Source organism: Chamaea fasciata, unplaced genomic scaffold (genome assembly GCF_029207755.1).
Source record: "Chamaea fasciata isolate MVZ Bird 193981 ecotype frontalis unplaced genomic scaffold, bChaFas1.0.hap1 SCAF_29, whole genome shotgun sequence".
In the NCBI taxonomy this organism is placed as follows: Eukaryota; Metazoa; Chordata; class Aves; order Passeriformes; family Sylviidae; genus Chamaea; species Chamaea fasciata.
The window spans coordinates 4,694,623-4,716,838 of record NW_027094114.1 but is presented as its reverse complement, the minus strand read 5'-3'; the positions used below and the strand labels follow the sequence as shown (position 1 = coordinate 4,716,838).

General features: G+C 51.5%; 1 protein-coding gene across 1 annotated transcript; it reads left to right on the top strand.

The window, feature by feature from the left end:
• The first annotated feature begins 3,561 nt into the window (after positions 1 to 3,561).
• On the top strand, positions 3,562 to 8,819 carry LOC136302499 (IgGFc-binding protein-like). Its single transcript, XM_066205973.1, has 7 exons — positions 3,562 to 3,637; positions 4,194 to 4,774; positions 5,154 to 5,721; positions 5,922 to 6,115; positions 7,538 to 7,786; positions 8,476 to 8,698; positions 8,815 to 8,819. Exons 1-7 carry the CDS (start codon positions 3,562 to 3,564, stop codon positions 8,817 to 8,819), a joined length of 1,896 nt encoding a protein of 631 aa, XP_066062070.1.
• Positions 8,820 to 22,216: the final 13,397 nt, after the last annotated feature.

The following is a 22,216-nucleotide window of genomic DNA, read 5'->3' as shown; positions in this document are numbered from 1 at the left end:
ACCGAACCCGCTGCAGGCAGGCGCTGACTTTGTTTATGTGGTGACGGATGAAGACAACACCATCACCTACAACACCGGGAGCGGGAATGCCACTGTGGCCATGGTGGCAGGGGCGGTGCAGACGTTTGTGGTGAACCGTAACTCCCACCTGTACATCAGTGCTGTGGTGGCAGTGCAGGTGGTGTTTTTCTTCAGCAGGTCATCTTGGCAAGATCCCTTCCTCCTTGTTGTCCCACCTTTCAACGCTCACTGCACTGCATTCCGCTTCAGCAACGTGCCCAGCCAGAATAACCATGCCATCCTCATTGCACCCACCACTGCCACTGCCACTACCACCCTCAACCATTGGCCAGACAACACCGTGGCATGGCAGGCCATTCCTGGCACAGATTTCTCCTGGGCCAGCATCACCGTGAGCGCAACGATGCAGAGCGCCGAGAACTCGCAGGTGCCTATTGGCCTCCTGGTGTTTGGGTTCCAGAGTCACACTGGATACGGCTTCCCTGGGCTCTGTGCTGCCAGTGAGTACAGTCAGTCCATTGTTGCATCACTCCAACGGTTGGGTGTTGTCCAGTTGACCATTCACAGGGTTTCCCCTCCTTTTCAGTCCCCATACCGCTCTCCTGTGAGGATTTGGTATGCGAGGAGAGGTGTGAGATGGTGGATGGACAACCGGAGTGCATCCAGGAGATTTTCTCCACCTGTTGGCTTGCTGGCGGGCCACACTACCGGAGTTTTGATGGAAAATCCTTTGATTTCATGGGAACATGTACCTACACCTTGACCACCATCTGCAATCCGGATCCTACCCTTCCTGCCTTCTCTGTTGAAGTCAAAAAGGAGAAAAAGGAGAACTCCAAAGTTTCCTCCATCGGGTCCATCACCGTCCATGTTGACAACATCACTGTCACTGCTGTCCGGTCAGAGAACGGGATGGTGAGGGTAAGCAAAATACCATCATCATTCCCAAATTCCAAGTAATCTCATGGAATTTCACTGCAATTCCATATTTAGCAATGATCTTGAGGGTCTTTTCTTAAATAATTTCAGGATTTGCTGATGTGCAGGTAACCCTTGCATGAAAACACTTCCTGTCTTCTTCATCTCCATGTATTGCCCAATTTTGATGGGTTTTGGTTGTGTTGATGGTTGTTGTTGTCCTGCAGGTGAGCAACCTCCGCTCGCACCTCCCCATCTCCCTCTCCCATGGGAAGCTCCACATCTACAAGAAGGGTAAATCCATGTTGATCCACTCGGATTTCAACCTGAAGGTCCTCTACAACTGGGACGATCATGTAGTGATCAAGCTTCCGGCTACTCTTTCTGGAAAAGTCTGCGGAATGTGTGGGAACAACAATGGGGACCCCCAAGATGACGCCCTCTCTCCTGATGGAAAACAGGTGTGGGATATTGTGGAGCTGGGGAGGAGCTGGAAGGTGGCCAGTGAGAGTGGCTGCTGCCAGGACACCTGCGACGGCAACTGTGGGCGGTGCAGATGGGACCAGGTGGTGGCATACAAGGCAGAAACCTGGTGTGGGAAGTTGTCCCATCATTCTGGGCCATTCCAGTCATGTCATGACACTATCAGGCCCAATATCTACGTGAAGAACTGTATCAATGACCTGTGTGCCAATGAGGGACGTCATGATGTGCTGTGCCACGCCCTCCAGATCTATGCTGATGACTGCCAGGAGGAGGGGATCAATGTTTCCGATTGGAGGACAACAGTGGGATGTCGTGAGTAGAGGGTGGTTGGGTAAAATACTCCTTGGGGTGGGCGGAACCTAATTAATGTGGGACTGAAGATCCATGGGATCATGGGTTGGGAAAGGTTATGGCAGCAGATCCAGGCAGGAAGGCCATGGAATTCCATACAGACTCCAGAAAGTCCAGGTGGAAGGCCTAGGAAGTCTGTGGAGACTTCAGAAAACCTATGGAGCCTCCAGGATATCTGTGTAGATAGTCAAAGAAGTCTCTCTCGCCATGTGCCACTGCACCCTGACCACTGTCTCCCTCCCTGTCCGGCTCTCACTTGCCTGCCCAACAGCACCTACAGCACCTGTGGCCTTGCCTGCCCTGCCACCTGCAACATTCCTGCTGTGTCATCCAGCTGCACTGCTGTCACCACCTGCGTGGACACCTGCGTGTGCCATGAGGGCCTTGTCCTTGATGGCAACACCTGCTACCCCCCTCTGAATGTGGCTGTGTCTTTCGGGGTCTCTTCCGTGGCCTTGGTGAGGAATTTTGGGGTGACCTCACCTGCACCCAACGCTGCGTTTGTGACGCGGAGCAGCGGCAGGCGGTGTGCCGGGATTCTGGTTGTGGCGCCAAGGAGGAATGCCGAGTGGAGGAGGGGATCCAGGATTGTTATCCCAAAATTTCTGGGGTCTGCACTGCTGTTGGAGCCACCCACTACGAGACCTTTGATGGCAAGAGATTCGTCTTCCAGGGGACATGTACCTACCTGTTGGTTGGGTTATGTGAGGACACCCCAAATTTGGTGGGATTCCAGGTATTGGTGCAGAATGGCCACCGGCGTGACAAGCTCATGTCATCCATTGCTGTGGTGACAGTCAAAGTCTACAACAAAACCATCAGCATCAGCAGGGAACACCCTGGAAAAATCATGGTGAGTTTAGGGAATGATCCCTTATCTTTTCACCACATTCTGCACCTCATCCCAAACCTCATCCCATTAACAAGTGCTTAAATCTGAAATGTAATAGAATCAATGTCATTTGGGTGTTCCAGCTGTTGAAAGCGGAATTGGAATTTGCCATCAGACCCAAAAGTTATCAATTTTTATGGTTTTCTCCCCAGATCAATGAGTGGTTGATCAGCCTCCTCTTGGGACTTGGACCTTCTCACCCTCTTAAATCCCAAATTTAATTCAATTCAAAATTTAATTAAATCAATGCTTTTTGATTGCTCTGGCTGTTGAAAATAGTTGGAATTTACCATCAGGCTCCAAATTTGATCACTTTTTATGGTTTTCTCTCCAGATTGATGAGCAGTTAGTCAATCTCCCGTATCGCTACAGTGAAAGAAAGATTGTTGTCTATCGTGACGGGCAGGACGTGGTGGTAGAGACCAATTTTGGCCTCGTTGTCACCTGCGACTGGTACAGCCACATCACAGTGCCCAGTGGCTTTGCCAACACCCTGTGTGGGCTCTGTGGGAACTACAATGGCGCCGCCAGCGACGACATGTGACATCAGACCCAGATGCCTTTGGGAGCAGCTGGAAGGTCACAGATGTCCCAGGATGTGGTGAGAGGTCAACAGTGGAATGTTCCAGCACTGTTGCACCTTCCCGGCTTCAACAGCAAGTATCTGGGAAGGGGTGTGAAATTATTTTGGAAGCGGATGGACCTTTTGGAGCATGTCATGGTCATGTTGATGCCCACCAGTACTTCCAGAGCTGCATCCATGACTCCTGCCTGTTCCCTGATCAGGAAGAAGGGATGTGTGCAATCATTGCCCTCTACGCCACCAGATGCCAGACTGCTGGTGTGTCCATTGGGAGGTGGAGGACAGATAATTTCTGCTGTAAGTTGGGATAATGGGAGGGATTTTCCTTCAGCAGTATCCAGAGGATCTGCAAGTCTGCTCCAAATCCATGTATGAACAAGCCAGAGGTGGGTGTGAATCCAGTGGGATTTCCACCCAAACTCTTGGTTGATCCCATAATCCACCCAAAATAAACCCTTCCTAAGGTAGCTGTCTCATCTGGAATAAGTAACCCCTTCTAAATCTCCAGTTTCCTGGTTTTGGCTACAAAATGGATAATTTAGCGGGCCAACCACCAAAAAATGCACCAAAAATAGTGGAATTGTGTTAAAGGGATCCAGCTTGGAGGTCAGTTGAGGACCCAGTGTGGAGCAATTCTTTGGGTGAATGTTGCATTTTTCTCCATGAAAATGTGGGAAATTGGGTGGTTTAGCAGTAAGAATTCCTATTGTAATGGGCTGGCATATTCTTTATGGATGATCATTGGATCGTCATCAGATAATCATTGGGTCATCATTTGATGATGCCCCTCATCACATCCGCAGGGAGGAAAATTGAGGGTTTGCCATGAAACTGGGCTAAAAATCTCTGTATTTGGTGAAGTTTGCTCCTGAATTCCAGGAAATTTCCAGGATTTGGCTTGGAATTTCCTGGTTCCTCAGGAATCCCATTGTCTCCCGGCAGATATTCCCTGTCCTTCCAACAGCTCCTATGAGCTCTGCTCGCACACCTGCCAGCACACCTGCGGCGCTGACTCTGCCACGTGCCCAGGGCGGTGCCGTGAGGGCTGCACATGTCAGGATGGTTTCATGCTCAGCGGCGATGAGTGCGTCCCCACGTCCCACTGTGGCTGCAGCCACCACGGAGTCTACTACAAAGAGGGGGAGACGTTCTACCCCACAGAGAAGGAGATGTGCCAGTGCCTCTCTGGTGGCACTGTGAAGTGCCAAAATACTTCCTGTCCTGATGGCCGCCCTGGGAAGGTCATTGATGGTGTCTTCCAGTGTCCCTTGCAGGTGTCCAGCACCTGCGTGGCCACAGGTGACCACACCTATGTCAGCTTTGATGGGATGGCCTTCAACATCACTGGTACTTGTTCCAACATCCTCACCCAGACCTGCACAGGTGACAACGCGACATCATTTACTGTCACAATCCAGAAGGAGGCGCGGCAGAAGGGGAAGGTCTCTGGGATACAAGCATTGTCTGTGGAAGTCTATGGGGTCACCTTGACCTTGAAACAAGGAGAGAGGGCAGATGTCATGGTAAGGTGGCACTTGATATTCCAGATCTCATGGGATGCCCCCCAAATTGGGTTTCCTTGATGCAAGAGACACCTCAGCCCATCTCCAAGCCCAGTCCATACTCCTGCCAACCTTTCTTTGTAAGCAAGGTCTGTAAATGCACTAAAACTTTGGTGGGAAAGTGTTTTCCCTAAATTTTTTGTTCTACCTCAATCAGCCGCAAATCTGTGCTTCCTTGATGAGGGGAGCCCTCACTCCATCTGCAAGACTAATCCATTCTCGTCCGAACTTTTCCTTCCAAGTGGGATCCACAAATGTGTCAGAATATTGTTTGGAAGATGTTTTCCCAAAATTTTTTGTCTCACCTTCTCACTGGAGGACTCTTCCTTCTCTATCCCAGGTGGATTCCATCTCCCACCACCTCCCCACCATCCTGAGAGAGGGACAGGTCCAGGTCTATGTACATGGGACAGGTGTCCTGCTCCGCACTGACTTCGGCCTCGTTGTCCACTATGACCTTGTCCAGCACGTGATGGTCACAGTCCCCCAGACCTACATGGGGCGCCTGTGTGGCCTCTGTGGCAACTACAATGGCCAACGCAATGACGATTTCCAGCTCTCCAGTGGCCAACTGGCTCCAGATGCAACAGCCTTTGGATCTGCATGGAAAACAACAGACACGCCTTGCGATGACACGTGTCCCAAGGATGAGTGTTCCACCTGCCCAGAGGAGAAAGTGGCAGTCCTCCAAAGACCCAACTACTGTGGCCTCCTCACGGCCCCCGAAGGTCCCTTTGGCTCCTGCCATCGCATGATCGACCCCATCCCGTATTCCCAATCCTGCATCCATGACCTCTGTATGATGGGAGGGGACACGCATGTCCTGTGCCAGAATATCCAGAGCTATGTCACCATGTGCCAACATGCCGGAGTCACTGTGGGGGCTTGGAGGACACCATCCTTCTGCCGTGAGTTTTGGGAGGGCACAGGGGAAAATGTCCTGTTTGGGGTTGGGAAGATCTCCAGGTGATACTGGAGTTTGGGGGGGCACAGGCGGGGAATGTTCCCTGTTTGGGTGTGGGTGACAGTGGTGACACCATGGGGTGATGGGATGAGCTTTAAGGTCCCTTCCAATACAACTCAATCCATGATTCCATGAAAATTCCAGCCCTCACCTGCCCAGCCAACAGCACCTACTCCATTTGCACTAACACCTGTGCCAACACCTGTGCTGGAAATGCCACCACCTGTCCCCAAACCTGCACTGAGGGCTGCCAGTGCCATCAGGGCTTTGTCTTTGATGGACACAGTTGCATTCCTGAGGAGCACTGCGGATGCTTTAGCGATGAGGAAGACTATAAGGTAGTATTTCTGCCCTTTTTTCCTGTTTTTAGGCATTTATGTCTTTTTTCCCTTCATTTTTTCCCTATTTTTATACATTTGCTTCCTTTTTTTCTTTCATTTCCTTCTTCCTTCTTCTATTTTTATGTCTTTAGCTATATTTTTCCTCATTTGTTTTCTCTTCTCTCCTATTTTTCTGCATTTACCTGTTTTCATGTTGTTTTCTTTTTTCCTAGCCTAATGTATTTACATTTTAAAAGTTAATTTCCCCCATTAAAAATTAATTTCCCCCTATTTTTATGCATTTACACCTTTATTTCTTGCATTTCCCCCTATTTTTCTATCTCATTTTCCCACCATTTTTCCCCTTTCCATCCCCCTATTTTTATGTCATATTTCTCTTGCATTTCCTTTCTTTTCCTCTATTTTTAGGCAGTGAAATCTTTTTTCTTGCCTGTATTTCTCCCTGTTATACATTTGCATTTCTTTTTCTGCATTTCCCACATTTTTCCTATAATTATGCTTTCCCCCAGCATTTCCCCCCTATTTTTATGCATTTATGTCTTTTTTTCCCTGCATTTCCCCCTTTTCCTCTATTTATAGGAAAGGTAAGTATGTACATCCCTTTGCCTTGCAATTTGTTCACTATTTTCCCTATTCTTCTCCATTTATGCCCTTTTTTTCTGCATTTTTTCTTTATATCCCCTATTTTCATGGGTTTCCCTTTCTCCCTTCTCCCTCCCCACAGCCCCATGAGATGTTTTTCAGGGATCACTGCCAGCGCCGTTGCACCTGTGTCCCTGGCCAGGGCCTTACCTGCCATGAGCACACTTGCACTGAGGACGAATCCTGCGAAATCCGGGAAGGGGTCTTGGGATGCATCAATAAAAGTGAGGAAAAATGAGGGAAAAGGGGACTTTCGATGCAAAGTGGATCTGGGGATGCTTGAGGGGTTGACTGTGGAAAAAAGGGAAAGGGAGGTGGAGGGAACAGAATCCTGCGTGTGTCACTAAGCCTCAGGGATGGGGCAATTCTTCTGATGGTTTCTCCTAAGGTTTCTCCCATCCCATGGCTTCTTCTGTGGTCTTTCCCATGGTTTTTCTCATTGTTTTTCCCATGGTCTTTCCCATGGTTTTCCATCCCATGATTTCTCCCATGGTTCATTCCACTACTGTTCCCATAATTTCTTCCATACGGTGATTTTTCCTATTCCGTGGTCTTTCTCATCTCAGAGTTTTCTCTCTCATGTGAGTTACCCCCAATTTTTTCCCTATCCTTTTCCCCAGCCCATGGCTTCCTGCAGTGTTTATCTCCTATTTCACCCAGCCCACGGCTCATCCTGCTCTCCCTCTCCTCCCAGACCCCTGCAAGTCCCTGCACTGCCGCCCCAAGGAGCGCTGCCGGCCCCACGGTGCCCAATCCCGCTGTGTCCCGGCCCTGGTTGCCACGTGCTGGGCATGGGGTGACCCACACTTCCGCACCTTCAACGGCCTTGACTTCGACTTCCAAGGAACCTGCACCTACACCATGGCCGAATCCCATGGAAATGACCCTGGGCTGGTGCCCTTCAGGGTTGAGGCCAAGAACGATATCCGTGGCGGGATCCAATCTGTGTCCTATGTCTCCTTGGTCAATGTTGACGTCTACGGACAACGCATCTCCTTCCACCGGAATGAAGTTGGAAAAGTCCGGGTGAGTTGGGTGGAAATATGAGATTTTGGGCTTTTCCCCCACTTTTTGCTTCATCCAGCCAGTGCCAATGTTATTTTGGGATAAATCAGTCAGATTGGGAGATGGATTGTTGAAATGTTGGGATATTTTGGGAATAAAATGTTTGGATATGTCAGGAATAAAAAGTTGAGAAATGGTGGGAACAAAATATGGGAAAGAGAATATCTGGAAATTTCAGGAACAGAATGTTGTGATAAGCTTGGAATAAGATGTTGGGATTTGTTAGGAATGAAATGTTGGGGTATGTCAGCAATAAAACAGGATATGCCGGGAATAAGATGTTGAGATAAACTGGGATAAAATGTTGGTGTGTCTAGAGAATAAAATATTTGGGTATTTCAGGAATAAAATGTTGGGATGCAGCAGGGATAAAATACTCTGGGGTGTTTGGATATTTTGGGAATAAAACATTGGGTCATAGTGGGAAGAGAATGTTGGGGTATGTCAGTAGCAAAATATGGCAGGAATATAATGTTGGGATATGTAAGATGTAAAATGTTGGGATATGATGCAATTTAGCATTGGAATATGCTGGGAATAAAGAATGGGGCTATGTGGGGAATAGAATATTAGGGTACATTTGGAATAAAATATTGGTGTGTGTTGAGAATAAAACATTCAGATAACTGGGAACGTTGGGCCGTCGGCAGGTGAATGGGGAGGTAACGCTGCTCCCAGTGCTCCTGGCAGATGGGAAGGTGCGGGTCCGTCCCAGTGGGCTCCGTGTTGCTCTGGAGACAGACTTTGGTCTCCGGGTCTCCTATGACTGGAACTGGCACCTCCTGATCGACCTCCCCAGCAGCTACTTCCGCCATGTCCGCGGCCTCTGCGGGAATTTCAACCTCAAGCCCCTCAACGACATCCCCGAGGCTGGTGACAACATCACTGCCATTGTCACATGGGCCAAAAGCTGGAAAAGTGCTGACTCTGAGGCCAGTGACCCAATTTGTTGGGACTATTGTGATGGAACATGCCCAGTGTGTGATGAGGATAAGAAGGAGCTTTATGGCAGGAACCAATATTGTGGGATCATCAAAAAATCCTTCCAGGGACCCTTCAGAGCATGTCACAACATAGTGAAGCCTCAAGACTTCTATCACAGCTGCCTGTCAGACCTATGCCTGAGTGATGGGGCGAGGTCGATCCTCTGCCAGGTGCTGGAGACATACGCGGCAACGTGTCGGAAGCGTGGAGCTGTGGTCCATGACTGGAGGACGCCATCAGGATGCCGTAAGAGCTGGGGTTTTCTTTGAGAAGGGAAGGAGCCAGAGTGGGGGAGGAGGGGAATGGAGTGGGATCCATCCTGGGTTGAAGCCTTCAAATCCCTCAGGTGATCCTTGCAAGTTCTCCAGAACTGTCTTCTGGTGTTCCAGCCTCTTCTTTGTGGCCCAGAACTCACCACATCTTTCTAAGAATCCATACCACATTTTCCAGATCTTTCCCACATGAGCCAGGCCCTTACACTTGTGTCCCAGATGTATCCCACACCCATCCTGCATTTTCAAGACCTTTGCCACATATTCCAGGCCTTTATCCTTGTGTCCCAGACCTCATCCTGTGCATTCCAGACCCCATGCCACATGGCCCAGACCCTTGCCACATGGCTCAGACCTCATGCCACTTTTCCCAGTCTCTTCCCATGTTTCCCAGACCTTCCTCCTTACAATCCAGACTCTTTTTGTTTTCTAGACCCTTCCCCATGTTTGAGACCCTTTCCCAATCCCCATCCACTTTGTTGAATGCTGTCTGCTCCCCTAATCCCTCCCTCACCCCAATTTCCTCCCCCTGCAGCCTTACCTTGCCCTGAAAACAGCCACTATGAGCCCTGTGGCAACGCCTGTCCAGCCACCTGCTCTGACTGGGACAGTCCAACCACCTGTGACCAGCCCTGCGTGGAGACCTGTGCCTGTAACACTGGCCACATGCTCGGTGGCGGACAGTGCGTACCAGTGTCCCGCTGTGGCTGCACCCGTGATGGCCGCTACTACCGCCCTGGTGAGGAGTTTTGGGGCGATGAGACCTGTCGCTCCAGATGCAGGTGTGACACGGAGCTGGGAATGGTGGTATGCGAGGACTCCAGGTGTAAGCCGGGTGAGGTGTGCGCGGTGGTGAAGGGCGTGCGGCGGTGCGTGGCCAACAGCCGCTCCATCTGCGTGGCCACTGGTGACCCCCACTATACCACCTTCGATGGGCACCGCTACGACTTTATGGGTACCTGTGTCTACCTGTTGGCTGGGCTCTGCTCCACTGACCCCACCCTCATCCCCTTTGCCGTCACTGTGGAGAACAATCACCGTGGCAGCCACCTGGTCTCCTTCACCAAGGTGGTCACCATGGAGGTGTACAACATGATCCTCAGCCTCAGCCAGGAACATCCCTGGAAGGTCAAGGTAGGGATGAAGGAGATGATGGGGGTGGTTCAGAGTCATTGCATGGCATCTGGGGAGGGCTCAAAGTCATGGTATGGTCTTCAGGTGCATTTCAAGGTCATCACATGACACCTGGGTGGAGTTTCAAGTCCTTGTAAGGTGTTTAGGTGGGTTTCGAAGTAATTTCAAGGCATCTGATTGGGTTTCGAGATCCTTCTATGGTGTTCAGGTGGGTTTCAAAGTCATTGGGGTGGCATCTGGGTGGGCTACAAAATCACCTTGGTAGGCTTCAAAGTCATTGCATGGTGTCTTGGTGGGCTACAAAGCCCTTGTGTGGCATCTGGGTGGGTTTCAGGGTCATTCTATGGCGTTGGGTAAGGTTTCAAGGTCATTGTATGGTCTTCAGGTGGGTTTCAAGGTCATCATGTGGCATCTAGGTGGTCTTCAAGGTAATCCTTTGACACCTGGGTGGGTTTCAACTTCATTGTCTTGACCTCATGCCACCCACGGTTCTCTTTCCCAGGTTAATGGTGTCCTGTTGGACCTTCCCTTCACCCACAACCAGCAGCTCCAGGTGTCTCTCTGTGGCGTCTACGGCTTCATCACCACTGACGCGGGTGTCACTGTCACTTTTGACTGGTACAGCTATGCCCGTGTCATCGTCCCCAACACCTACGTTGGTGCTGTCTGCGGCCTCTGCGGCAATGCCAATGGCGACCCCCATGATGACTTTGTCACCCGCGATGGCCGCCGTGCTGACAACGAGACGCACCTGGGGGACAGCTGGAAGGTTGGCGATGTCCCTGGGTGCTCACCTGGGTACAGTGAGGGCTGCCAGGTGTGCAGCGACGCCCAGAAACGTGCCTACCGTGGGGACAAGCACTGCGGGCTGCTGGTGAAGAAACGGGGGCCCTTTGCCGCCTGCCACGACGTCATCGACCCCACCCCTTACTTGGATGACTGTCTCTTTGATGCCTGCCTGTACGAGGGACACCAGGACACCGTGTGCCAGGCCATTGGCGCCTATGTTGCTGCGTGCCAGAGCCAGGGCGCTGATGTGCGGCTGTGGCGCACAACTGCCTTCTGCAGTATGGGGAGACTTGGGGGCCTTGGGAGAGTAGGGGGCCTTTTGGAGGGCAGAGAGGGACACAGGGGTTAGGCAAGGAGTTTTGGGCTGTCCGTGGAGGATTCTGTGGTGTCTGGCAGGCGGAAGGAGGGTTGGGCCTGTCTATGGAGGCTTTGGGCTGTCCATGGCCAGTTTGTGGTGTTCCCAGGGGTTTTTGGGTCTCCATGGGGAGCTTTAGGGCGTCAGTGGAAGTTTTGGGGTGTCCATGGGGGGTTTGGGATCTGCATGAGGGGGTGTTGAGGATTGGATGGGAGGCTTTGGAGTTCAGACAAGGGAGTTTAGGGATGTCCCTGGGGAGTTTGGGAATTTGGGGCCTGCATAGGGAGTTTTGGGGCATTCATGGGAATTTGGGGTATCCATGAGGGTTTTGAGGGTTTGCAGGGAGTTTTTTGTGTCCATGGGGGTTTTTGTCCTTCTCCCTTCCTGACAGGTCCCGTGTGTCCCCCAAATCAGCACTATGAGCTCTGCGGGTCCCCCTGCCCCCCCACCTGCCAAGGCGAAGCTGGACCTCAGGACTGCTCTGATGCCTCCACATGCACTGAAGGTTGTTTCTGCAATCCCGGATTTTTCCGGAGTGGGGATCACTGCTTGCCCCTCCCCCAGTGTGGCTGTGTTTTGGAGGGCCGCTACTACCCCCGGGGGGTGCAGTTTTACCCTGAGCCCCCCTGCACTCAGCGCTGCGTCTGCTCCGAAAATGGGGGGCTGGAGTGTCACCCCACTCCAGGCTGCTCCAGTGACGAGGAATGCACAGTGCAGGATGGGGTGCTGGGGTGCCAGCCCCGCACCTGCAGACAGTGCCAGGTTTTGGGGACAGGGGCTTACAGTACCTTCGATGGGCACCTGGGGAATTGTGGGGGGTCCTGCACCCTCCTGCTGCTGCAGTTGGAGAGGGGTGAGCCTGAAGAAGAGCTGGAGTCTATCACAGTGGCCTTGGAGCAGGAGGACACACAAGTGCAGCGGGTGACGGTGATGGCACACGGAGTGACCGTGGTGATGGACAGGGGACAGCAGTGGGAGGTGACGGTGAGTGGAGGGCCTGGGGCCTTGGGGATGCAATCTCCGGTTTTGGAGACAAAAATATTTGGGGGACAAAAAGAGGGATGGAAATGGGGTTTTGGGAGGTGCAGCACTGAGGAAAGGCCTGGTTTAGGGTGAAAGCTCTGACTTTGAGGTGCATGCCCCGTTTTGTGGGTGCAAGCCATGTTTTGGGACAAAGCTTTTGGGGGTGCAAGCCTAGTTTGGCAGGTACAAACCGTGTTTTGGGGGATTGTTGGGGGTTAGGTTTGTTCCTTCTTTCTCTAAAGAATTTTTTCCCCACAAGTTACCAAGGAGACCAAGTGTTGGATACTTGAGAGTACTTAAACGAAACAAAGAGGTGGACAAAAGGTGGAAGGGGGAGATAACGCAGGTAAAAGACAAAGCTTGAGGCAGCTGCGTGCTTTTCTTCTTCCGGCGTTCGGGGAGACGCGTGTCTGCCGCTCCTCGAGGAGCTCAGCCGCCGCAAAGCACACCGAGCGGAGAACGGCTGTTGCTGGCTGGAGGAGTTTCACTGTGGCCAAAGGGATCCAGTCCTGGGAAATCTACTATCACCGGGTCGGCCTGAATCCGGAGTTTTTTCCCGGCCACCCGCGGGGAGCTGCCTCGCCTTCAGCTTCTTCGGCGCTGCTCCTCTTGCTACAGCGTGACCCTGCACCCCCTGCGCTGCCGGGACATCCTGCCCCTGCCTGCCGGGACACCCTGCCATCCCAGCTACCAGCCCAGGACTTTTCCACTGTTTCAGCTTGGTGCTCTGAGGATCCTGCAGGGACACCAAAACCAAACTGCCCTGGGTTTTGTGAAACAAAGCCGTCAAGGTTTTTGGTACTGTTGTCGTTTGTCATTAATGCTGTAGTTGTTTGGTGGGGGGGGAGTTGTTTTTTTTTGTGTTTGTTTGCTTTGTATTACATACTAGTAAAGAACTGCTATTCCTATTTCCCAAATCTTTGCCAAAGAGCCTCTGATTGTAATTTTACCTAGCAGATACCTGTCTTCCTAAACCAAGACAGGGATAAAAAGGGGTTGGGTGAAAAAGAGGGGGTAAAAATGGGATTTTGAGGGACATGGCAGTGGGGAAGGGGTTTTTTGGGGGTGTAAGGGCTGCTTTTGGGGTACACACACTGCTTCTGGTGAGCACTCTTGGGACCCTTTCTGGAGTGCTAAACCGGGGTTTGGGGTGCAGACCATGATTTTGGGGTTGAAAACTCTCTTTTTGGAGTGTAATCACCGTCCCTTTTTGGGATGTAAACCTTGAGTTTAAGGTGCACAGAAGAAGTCTAAACTCTTGTTTTGGGGGTGCAAACCCTGTTTTTGGGGATGCAAACCTTATTTTGGGAGGTTAACCCCACCTTTGGTGATCCGACTTCCCTTTCGAGATGCTCACACCGTTTTCCCCAGGTGGATGGCGAGCGCCACTTGCTGCCACTGTGGCTGCGTGGGGGCGCGGTGGGGGTGGCGCAGGTGGGGTCCCACCGACTGCTCCAGGTCCAGGGGGGCCCCAAAATCCTCTACGATGGCAAGGCATATGCGGTGCTTACGCTGCCCCCCTCATCCCGCTGCCCCCGGGGCCTCTGCGGCAACTTCAACGGGGACCCCAAGGACGACGACCCCGACGGGGAGGCTCTGGGCGGCCTCCCCCCAAACTGCACCCGCCTGGCGCCCGCCCCCAGCTGCTCCCCGGCCCAGGCGCGGCGCTGCGCGGTGCTGGCGGACCCCGAGGGACCCTTTGCGGGCTGTCACGGGGCGGTGCCGCCCCGCACGTACCGGGTGACCTGCGAGCGCCAGGTGTGCGGGGGAGGCGGCGACCCCTGCCCCGGCTTTCAGGGCTATGGAGCCGCGTGCCAGGCAGCTGGAGGCGCTCTCCGGGAGTGGCGGGAGACCACGGGTTGCCGTGAGTAAATGGAGGGGTCGGGAATTTGAGGTGACAGGAAGTTTGGAGTTGGGAATTTGGGGTGGTGACGTTTTGGGAGGATGGGAATTTAGGGCTCAGGATTTTTGTGGGGTCAAGAATTCTGCAGGGAGTGGAAATTTTGGTGGGGGTGGGAATCTGGAGGTCTGAGGGAGTGGAATGGAACAGGGGCTCATTCCTGCATGGAAAAAGGGGTACATGTCCGCATTTCTAAGCCCCCATCTGTAGAATGCCCAAATCACCCCTCCCCCCCCAAAACGGCAAGCCTGTGTCCTGCAGTGGAACCCTGTGCAACCAGGAGGGCCCTCCCGATGTCCCACAGTGGGAGCCCCATGGGACCACCCACCCCAAAGATGGGATGGCATTGATCCCAGGAGATACCTGTTGACCCCAGATGATCTCCCAGTAGCCCCATTGACCCCCTTTGTTTCTTCCCTCCCTCTCCCAGCTCTCACCTGCCCCCCCCAAGAGCCACTACCAGCTGTGTGCCCGCACCTGTGAGCACACCTGCGCAGGTGTGTCGGCCCTGCCCCCCTGCAGCGAGCGCTGCTTTGAGGGGTGTCAGTGCGCCGAGGGGCTGCTGTTCGACAGCGCCCGCTGCGTCCCCCCGGAGACCTGCGGCTGCCTCCACCAGGGGCGCTACTTCCAGGTGGGTGTGGCCCCGGTGCCTCCCAATACAGCCCAATTCCAGCCCTAGCTCCTTCCAGGCTCCCCATGTTGATGCCGGGTCCCTTCAGTGTGCCTCCCACAGTGTTCCCAGTCCCTGCCAGTACACCCCAGTTCCCCACCAGTCCTTTCCGGTTTCCTACCGAGTGACCCCCCAGTGTCTCCAGTCCCTCCCAGTACATCCCAGTTCCTTCCAGTGTGCCCTCCCCAGTGTTCCCAGTCCCCTCCAGTTTGCCTCACAGTCCCTCCAAGTGCAACACAGTTCCTCCCCATCCCTTCCAGTCTCCCCCAGCTGATCCCAGGTCCCTCCAATGTGCCTCCCACAGTGTTCCCAGTCCCTCCCAGTACTCCCCAGCATCCCCCATGTCACCATTTCTCCCCAGTGTACCCTACTTGCCCCAAACACATCCCCCTGTGCATCCCCCTTTGCCCCAGGGTCTCCCCTCCAGTCTCCCCCGGTATTCCCTGTATTATCCACAGTGCCTCCCAGGGTATTCGAGTCCCCCCCCACTTTCCCCCACAGTGTTCCAAATCCCTCCCAGTTTGTCTCTGTTCCCCCCACAGTGCCTCCCAATGCATCCCAGTCCCTTAGTGGGGGGACTTAGTGTCCTTCCCCGTGTCTCCCAGCATGTTCCAGTGTCCCTCTGTGTCTCCACCAGTGTCCCCCAGCACGTGCCAGTGCCCTCGATGGGGGGACATGGGCACACACTGGGGACATGCTGGTGGTCCCCATGGGCACCAACTGGGGATATGGAGACACACGGGGAAATGGGAGACATGGGTCCCCTTCCCCCCTCCCACGACACCTCACAGCATCATCATCCCCATTTTTTTGGCCATTTAAAGCTACTTTTCCCCACTTTCTATATTTTATCCATGGAAAACAGATTGCTGAGACCATCCTGACCCCTGACTGCTCCCAATCCTGCACCTGCCGGGGGCCCGGGGGCCTCCAGTGCCGCCCCTTCACTTGTCCCTTCAGCCACACCTGCGGCCTCCATGACGGCGTCCGCACCTGCATTGCACACCCAGGGCGCTGCGCCCTGTCCCCTGCCACCCGCTTTGTCACCTTTGACGGTGTCACTGGAGCCACCCTGGCCACTGGCATCTATGTGGTGGCCAGTGTGTGTGACCCCCGGGACCCTGCATGGTTCCGGCTGCTGGGGGACATCAGGGACATTGGGGACCAGCCGGCAGTGGTGGCACTTCACCTCTTCACTCCCCACAGCCTCATCACTGTGCGGAGGAACAGGAAAGTGTGGGTAAGTTGTCACCACCCTGGGTGGCACCCAAAAATGTCACCATCCTAAACATCCTCCTGACCTTCATTTTAATTTAAAAAAAAATCGTGGTTTTTTCCCCTAATTTCAGACCAGGTAAGAGTCCCCATGGGCTGTCCAATCCCACCAGCACCACAGGATATTCTTACCTTAATTTTGCTCCAAATTGCTCTTTTTCCTCCCTGATTTCCTACCAGTGAAGCACCTGTGTGGGTGGTGGTCACTAAGAAACATCCATAAATTGACGCACCCCATAATTTTGACCAAAGTTGCTCTTTTCCCCCCCAGTTTCATGTCAGAGAAGCACCTCCATGGGTTGTCCCTCATCCTACCCCCACCATGCCTTGACGCATCCCATCATTTGTCCACAAACTCCCTCTTTTCCACCCAGATTCCTCCAAGTAGCCTTCACCCCTGTATCACCCCAAATCCCCTTTTTTCCCCTAATTCGGTGTTCTCCAGCTCAACGGGGTCCCCACGCCCCTGCCCTTGAAGCTCCCGGGGCCGTTGACCATCACGGAGACGCACGCAACCCTCCGGATCAGCTGAATCCCGGGATTCCTGGTGGAACTGGGCACCACGGGGGTGACAGTGGAGGTGCCCAGGGAAGCACAGGTGACGCTCTGTGGCCTCTGCGGCGACTATGACGGTGCCACCAGCAACGACCTGCGAGGGCCCGATGGGACGGTGACGAGCGACATGCAGGCACTGGCCAAGGCCTGGTGGGTGCCCGACTTCACCCAGGTGGGTGTCACTGGGGGAGGGGTGTCGGGGGGATTTGGCTGTCTTGGGGGTGGCAGTAGGGGGAACAGTGCCAAAAAAAAGGAGGGGGGGGGAATAGCCTGAAAAAGAGGGAAAGAATCCCCCCAAAAGGAGAAAGAAGGCCCAAAAGATGGAAAAGAGACCAAAAAGAGGAAAAAGAGTTCCCCAAAAGGGAGAAAAGAGCCCCCAAAAGATGGGAAAGAAGACCAAAAAGAGGGAGAAGAGCCAAAACTAGAGAAAGGACCCAAAAATCAGAGTAAAGGACCCCAAAATAGTGGAAAAAGAAAACAAAAAAGGGAGAAAGAGCACAGATGGGGGAAGTAACTCCAAAAGATGGGAAAAGAGACACATAAATGAGGAAAGGAGCCCAAAAGTTTGGGAGAAGAGAACAAAGAAAGGGAGAAAAGACCCCTCAAAGAGGAAAAGAACTGAAACAAGTGGGAAAAGATAGAGGAGAAAAGAGGGGGGGGAAAGGGTGGAAAGAGGCCCCCAAATTTGATGAAAAGCTCAAAATGGTGGGAAAAAACACAAAGAATGGGTGAAGGACCCAGAAAAGCTGAGGGGGGACGGGGGAGGGGGGAAGAAGTATTAAAACATAAGAAAGAGCCAAAAAAAAAAATGCGGGGAAGAGAGAGAAAAAGGGGAAAGAGGCCAGAAATATATGGGAAAATATGTGAAAGCGGGGGGAGGGGGGGGTGGGACGGGGGGAGGAAAGAGACCAAAGAGAGACACCAGAAAAGGGGAAAGAGCCCCTCAAAAGCAAGGGGGGAGGGGGGGGGGAACGACACAACGAAAAGCACAAAAAAGGGGGAAAAAAGCGCCCAAAACCAGGGAAAAGTGAATGAAAAAGGGGGAAAGAGCCCCTCAGAGTGGGGAAAGAGACCAACAACAGAGGGGGAAGAGTTCAAAAATGGGCCTAACAAGTCCAGAAAAGGGGGAAAAGATCCTAAACCGGGGGAACTGCCACAAAGTCCCCCTCGATTTTCCCTTTCTTTCCACCCAGTGATGTGGAAAATTGACATTTCACCTGGGTGGCCGCACCCCATCACTGACGTCATCCTTAAACTGCCTCAGATCCGGAAAACCCGGATTTTTATAAACCCCGAACCTGTGTTTCGCCCCCGAAATAAAACCTGGGAGAAAACGCCATTTGCGGGTGATCTGGAGATAAAATCCTGGGAGTTCTGGGAAAACACGAGCGTGGGAATGTGCTGAGGGCCAGCTGCGGGGCGGGGAGGGCTGTTCCCACCCTGTCCTGCCGTGGGCGGTTCCGTGTCCCCCCTTCCCCCGCCCCCCCCCCCCCCCGTCGGTCAATATTTCCCAACGCCTGAGTCCCACGGAGGGGAGGGGCGGGGGGTACCCGGATGTTTGGTGCCGGGGAGGGGGAGGGGGTTCCCGGACATCCGAGTCCACCAGGGAAAGTTTGTGGGATGCCAGGATCCCCAGTTCGTCCCAGTACATGTCAGTACCCACCCCCCCAGTCCCCTCCAGTGTGCCCCCCGGTATCCCCAGGCTCTCCAAGTACAACATCCCCCTACCCCCCGGTCTCTTCCAGCCTCCCTCAGCTGACCCCAATATACCCCCATTGTCCCCAGTCCCTCCCAGTGCATTCCAGTCCTCCCCCACTATTCCCCATGGTGTTCCCAAATCCCTCCCAGTTTGTCCCAGTCCCCCCCAGTCCCTCCCTACTGCATCCCAGTGTCACTCAGTGTCCCCCCAGTGCCCGTTTAAGCCTTGCAGTGACCCCCAGTACATCCCAGCATTCCCCAATGCCTCCCAATGCATCCCAGTCCCTCACAGTGTCCCTCTCCAGTGCCCCTCCAACATTCCCAGTGTCTTCCAGTATGTTCCAGTAACCCCTAGTGCCCCCCAATGCATCCTAGTCACACTCAGTGTCATCCCAGTGTCCCCTGCAGCCTTCCCAGTGTCCTCCAGCACATCCCAGCCCCCTCACCAGCCTTCTTGCCTCCTCTGGACACGTTTAAGCGTCTCAACATCCTTCCTAAACTGAGGGGCCCAGAACTGGACACAGCACTTGAGGTGTGGCCTCACCAGTGCCGAGTACAGGAGAAGAATGACCTCCCTGCTCCTGCTGGCCACACCATTCCTGATCCAGGCCAGGTGCCATTGGCCTTCTTGGCCACCTGGGCACACTGCTGCCTCATGTTCAGTTGGCTGTCAACCAGAACCCCCAGGGCCCTTTCTGCCTGGGCACTGTCCAGCCACACTGTCCCCAGCCTAGAGCACTGCAGGGGGGTTTTGTGATCAAAATGCAGGACTGGGCACTTGGATTTATTAAATTTCACCTTATTGGATCCTGCCCACCCATCCAACCGTTCCAGATCTCTCTGCAGAGCCCTCCTACCTGCCAACTGATGGACAATGCTCCTAGCTTAGTGTTGTCTGGAAATTTTCTAATGAAAGACTTTCTTTCTCTTTCTTTCTTTCTTTCTTTCTTTCTTTCTTTCTTTCTTTCTTTCTTTCTTTCTTTCTTTCTCTCTTTCTCTCTTTCTCTCTTTCTCTCTTTCTCTCTTTCTCTCTTTCTCTCTTTCTCTCTTTCTCTCTCTTTCTCTCTCTCTCTCTCTCTCTCTTCCTCTCTTCCTCTCTTCCTCTCTTCCTCTCTTCCTCTCTTCCTCTCTTCCTCTCTTCCTCTCTTTCTTTCTTTCTTTCTTTCTTTCTTTCTTTCTCTCTCTCTCTCTCTCTCTTCCTCTCTTCCTCTCTTCCTCTCTTCCTCTCTTCCTCTCTTCCTCTCTTCCTCTCTTCCTCTCTTCCTCTCTTCCTCTCTTCCTCTCTTTCTTTCTTTCTTTCTTTCTTTCTTTCTTTCTTTCTTTCTTTCTTTCTTTCTTTCTTTCTTTCTTTCTTTCTTTCTTTCCTCTCTCTCTCCTGCTCTTTTACTATTTGTGCTGGTTTTGCATTGATTGCCATTTGGTGAGGAGGGAAGAAGCCACCCATGTAAAAGATTTTTCTAAGAGAAGCTGCTAACAGTTTCCTCCATGCCTGACAAATCCAATCAGTTACTAGTTTTGAATACTGACACCTTTTTATGACTTACTAAAATATGGATATTGATCTACTTTCAATACCCTACTGTGACGGAAAAAAAGACTCTAACAGTTTAGGGTTAGAAAGTGCATGTTTAATGCGATGCTGGGCAGGTGCGTGGGATCACTCCCTAATACGCACTACAAAATTACAGGTGGTTACAGAGTCTATTTATTTACAAAAATGTCGAATACACAAAATACTAATCCATATTCATAGCATCAACACCTCCCATTCTCCACTTCATATTATAATTAGCTATAAAGCTGTTAACCATGTGTAGTTTGTTCCTTGAATTGGGTCAGTGGTCTTTTTTATGGGGAGGGGTCATAAAAAGAGGAAGTGAGGAAAGTCTTCCTCGTTCTAAACTTTCAACCTTTTCAATGGATATCAAGACAAATGATAGCTGGTAGAATTACAGTTTCCTGTTTTTGTGACTGTTCAATGGGTTTCTGGATGCTAGAAGATTTACTATTGTTTGTGTTCTTAGATCTATTTCTCAGTTTCTTCTGTTTCTCATAATAGACACAGCTAAACAAACACAGAAATGACAAGCAATTAGTTATTTAGATCTGGGATTGCTATCCTAGATCCGGTTCCTTTCAACTTTCCACCATTAACTTTTAATTATTTCCAGCACAGCTTATCTATCTATCTATCTATCTATCTACTTTAACTAATTTCAGCCCTTAATTCCTTTGAAATTCATGTCTCAGTTATACCCACTTCTTCTTTGAAATGCGTAAATTCCTTTACTCAGTATATGGATTATTCCTCATCTATCCAAGCCGCATGGCTAGTATCTCTCAAGACCAAGCCATACATCTTTGATAGTGATAATAAGGCTGCCACCTGTCGTAGCATCCTCCAATTCCAAATAAATGTTACAATAGACAGGACCAAACTTATACCAACTAAAATGAGCAACACAATGATAGGGTGGATCAAGGCATTAAGTATAGTGGTTGCTGTTGGTGACCATCCAAAAAGCACATCCCACCAATGATGAGACTAGTGTTCTTCAAATCATTTGAAAATCCTTTTGATGGTTTTTGTGTCATGGTGTAACATGATCAGTCTTTTTCCCTGCATCTTTAATTTCTTTCAAACTCTCTTTCAATTCATGATGTTTCAACAGCTGGGTGACTAAGGTCAAATTCATTCCTATAGGCACAGGCAATATCTCCTTGCACAGTAACCAGGTTTGCCTTTATATGCTGATGTGTTATTTCAGGTGCCGATTGGAAAAGTCTCATCCTTCAATTTTAACAAAATTGCAAACACATAAATTCAATTGAGTTTCATGCACAATTAAGCCGTCTATCATTATGGTGGGACATGCTGTCCTGAGACAGACACAACCTTGTCCTGTATACACCAACAAAGTTGTCTGGTTGACGGAATGCATTTCAAAGTGACAAATGCTTTGGTCTTTGTCCAAATAGGTATCTTTGTTCTTTGCTAAAGTCCCTTCACATTTGTATCCTAGTTGTTTCCTCATGGAACAGGGCTCTAGGTTAATGGTTTGCCATTTCCCCTCAATTTCTCATGCCCACATACAATACTGTCCCCTCATGATTTAGTCCTAGAGCGACTATTGGACGTATCAAGCTCACTGACACATTGTGTATCGTCAAAACAAAGGCTGTCACCACACTTGTCACAGGGTCATAGGTGAAATTGACTAAAACCCACCAGCACTGAAGCTCTCTCTCCATATCAGAGGCATTATCCCAAATGATTTTGTGGATTTCAGCAGGAAGTGTTCCTTCTACACCTCCCCTGATGACTGCGGCAGCCACTGACTGCATCCACAACTGTGGATCCCAAGAGCCAGAGAGATGTTTTCACTCGCTGTGCCTAGCGCCTTAATTATCACTTCAGGGTCTCTGCTCTTCTGTGTCTTCCCATTCTGGTAACATTTTGGACAACTTTCGATGATTGTTACCTAGGGCCAACAAAGAGAATCGCAAAGGCTGCTGTAATTTAACCAAATTGCTCCCCACTGTGGTCAATTTGTTCATTAACACTTCTGAATCCACTATATTCAAAACTCCTAATCCTGCTCCTAATAACCCACTGAAATCCTTCTTTCTCCTAAAATTAGAGGGCATGTGTTTTTGCAGCCAATCCAAGTGGTCCAATCCATAAAATAATTTTTGAGAAATGGGGCACACTCTGGCCGGATGGCAGAAGCATTTA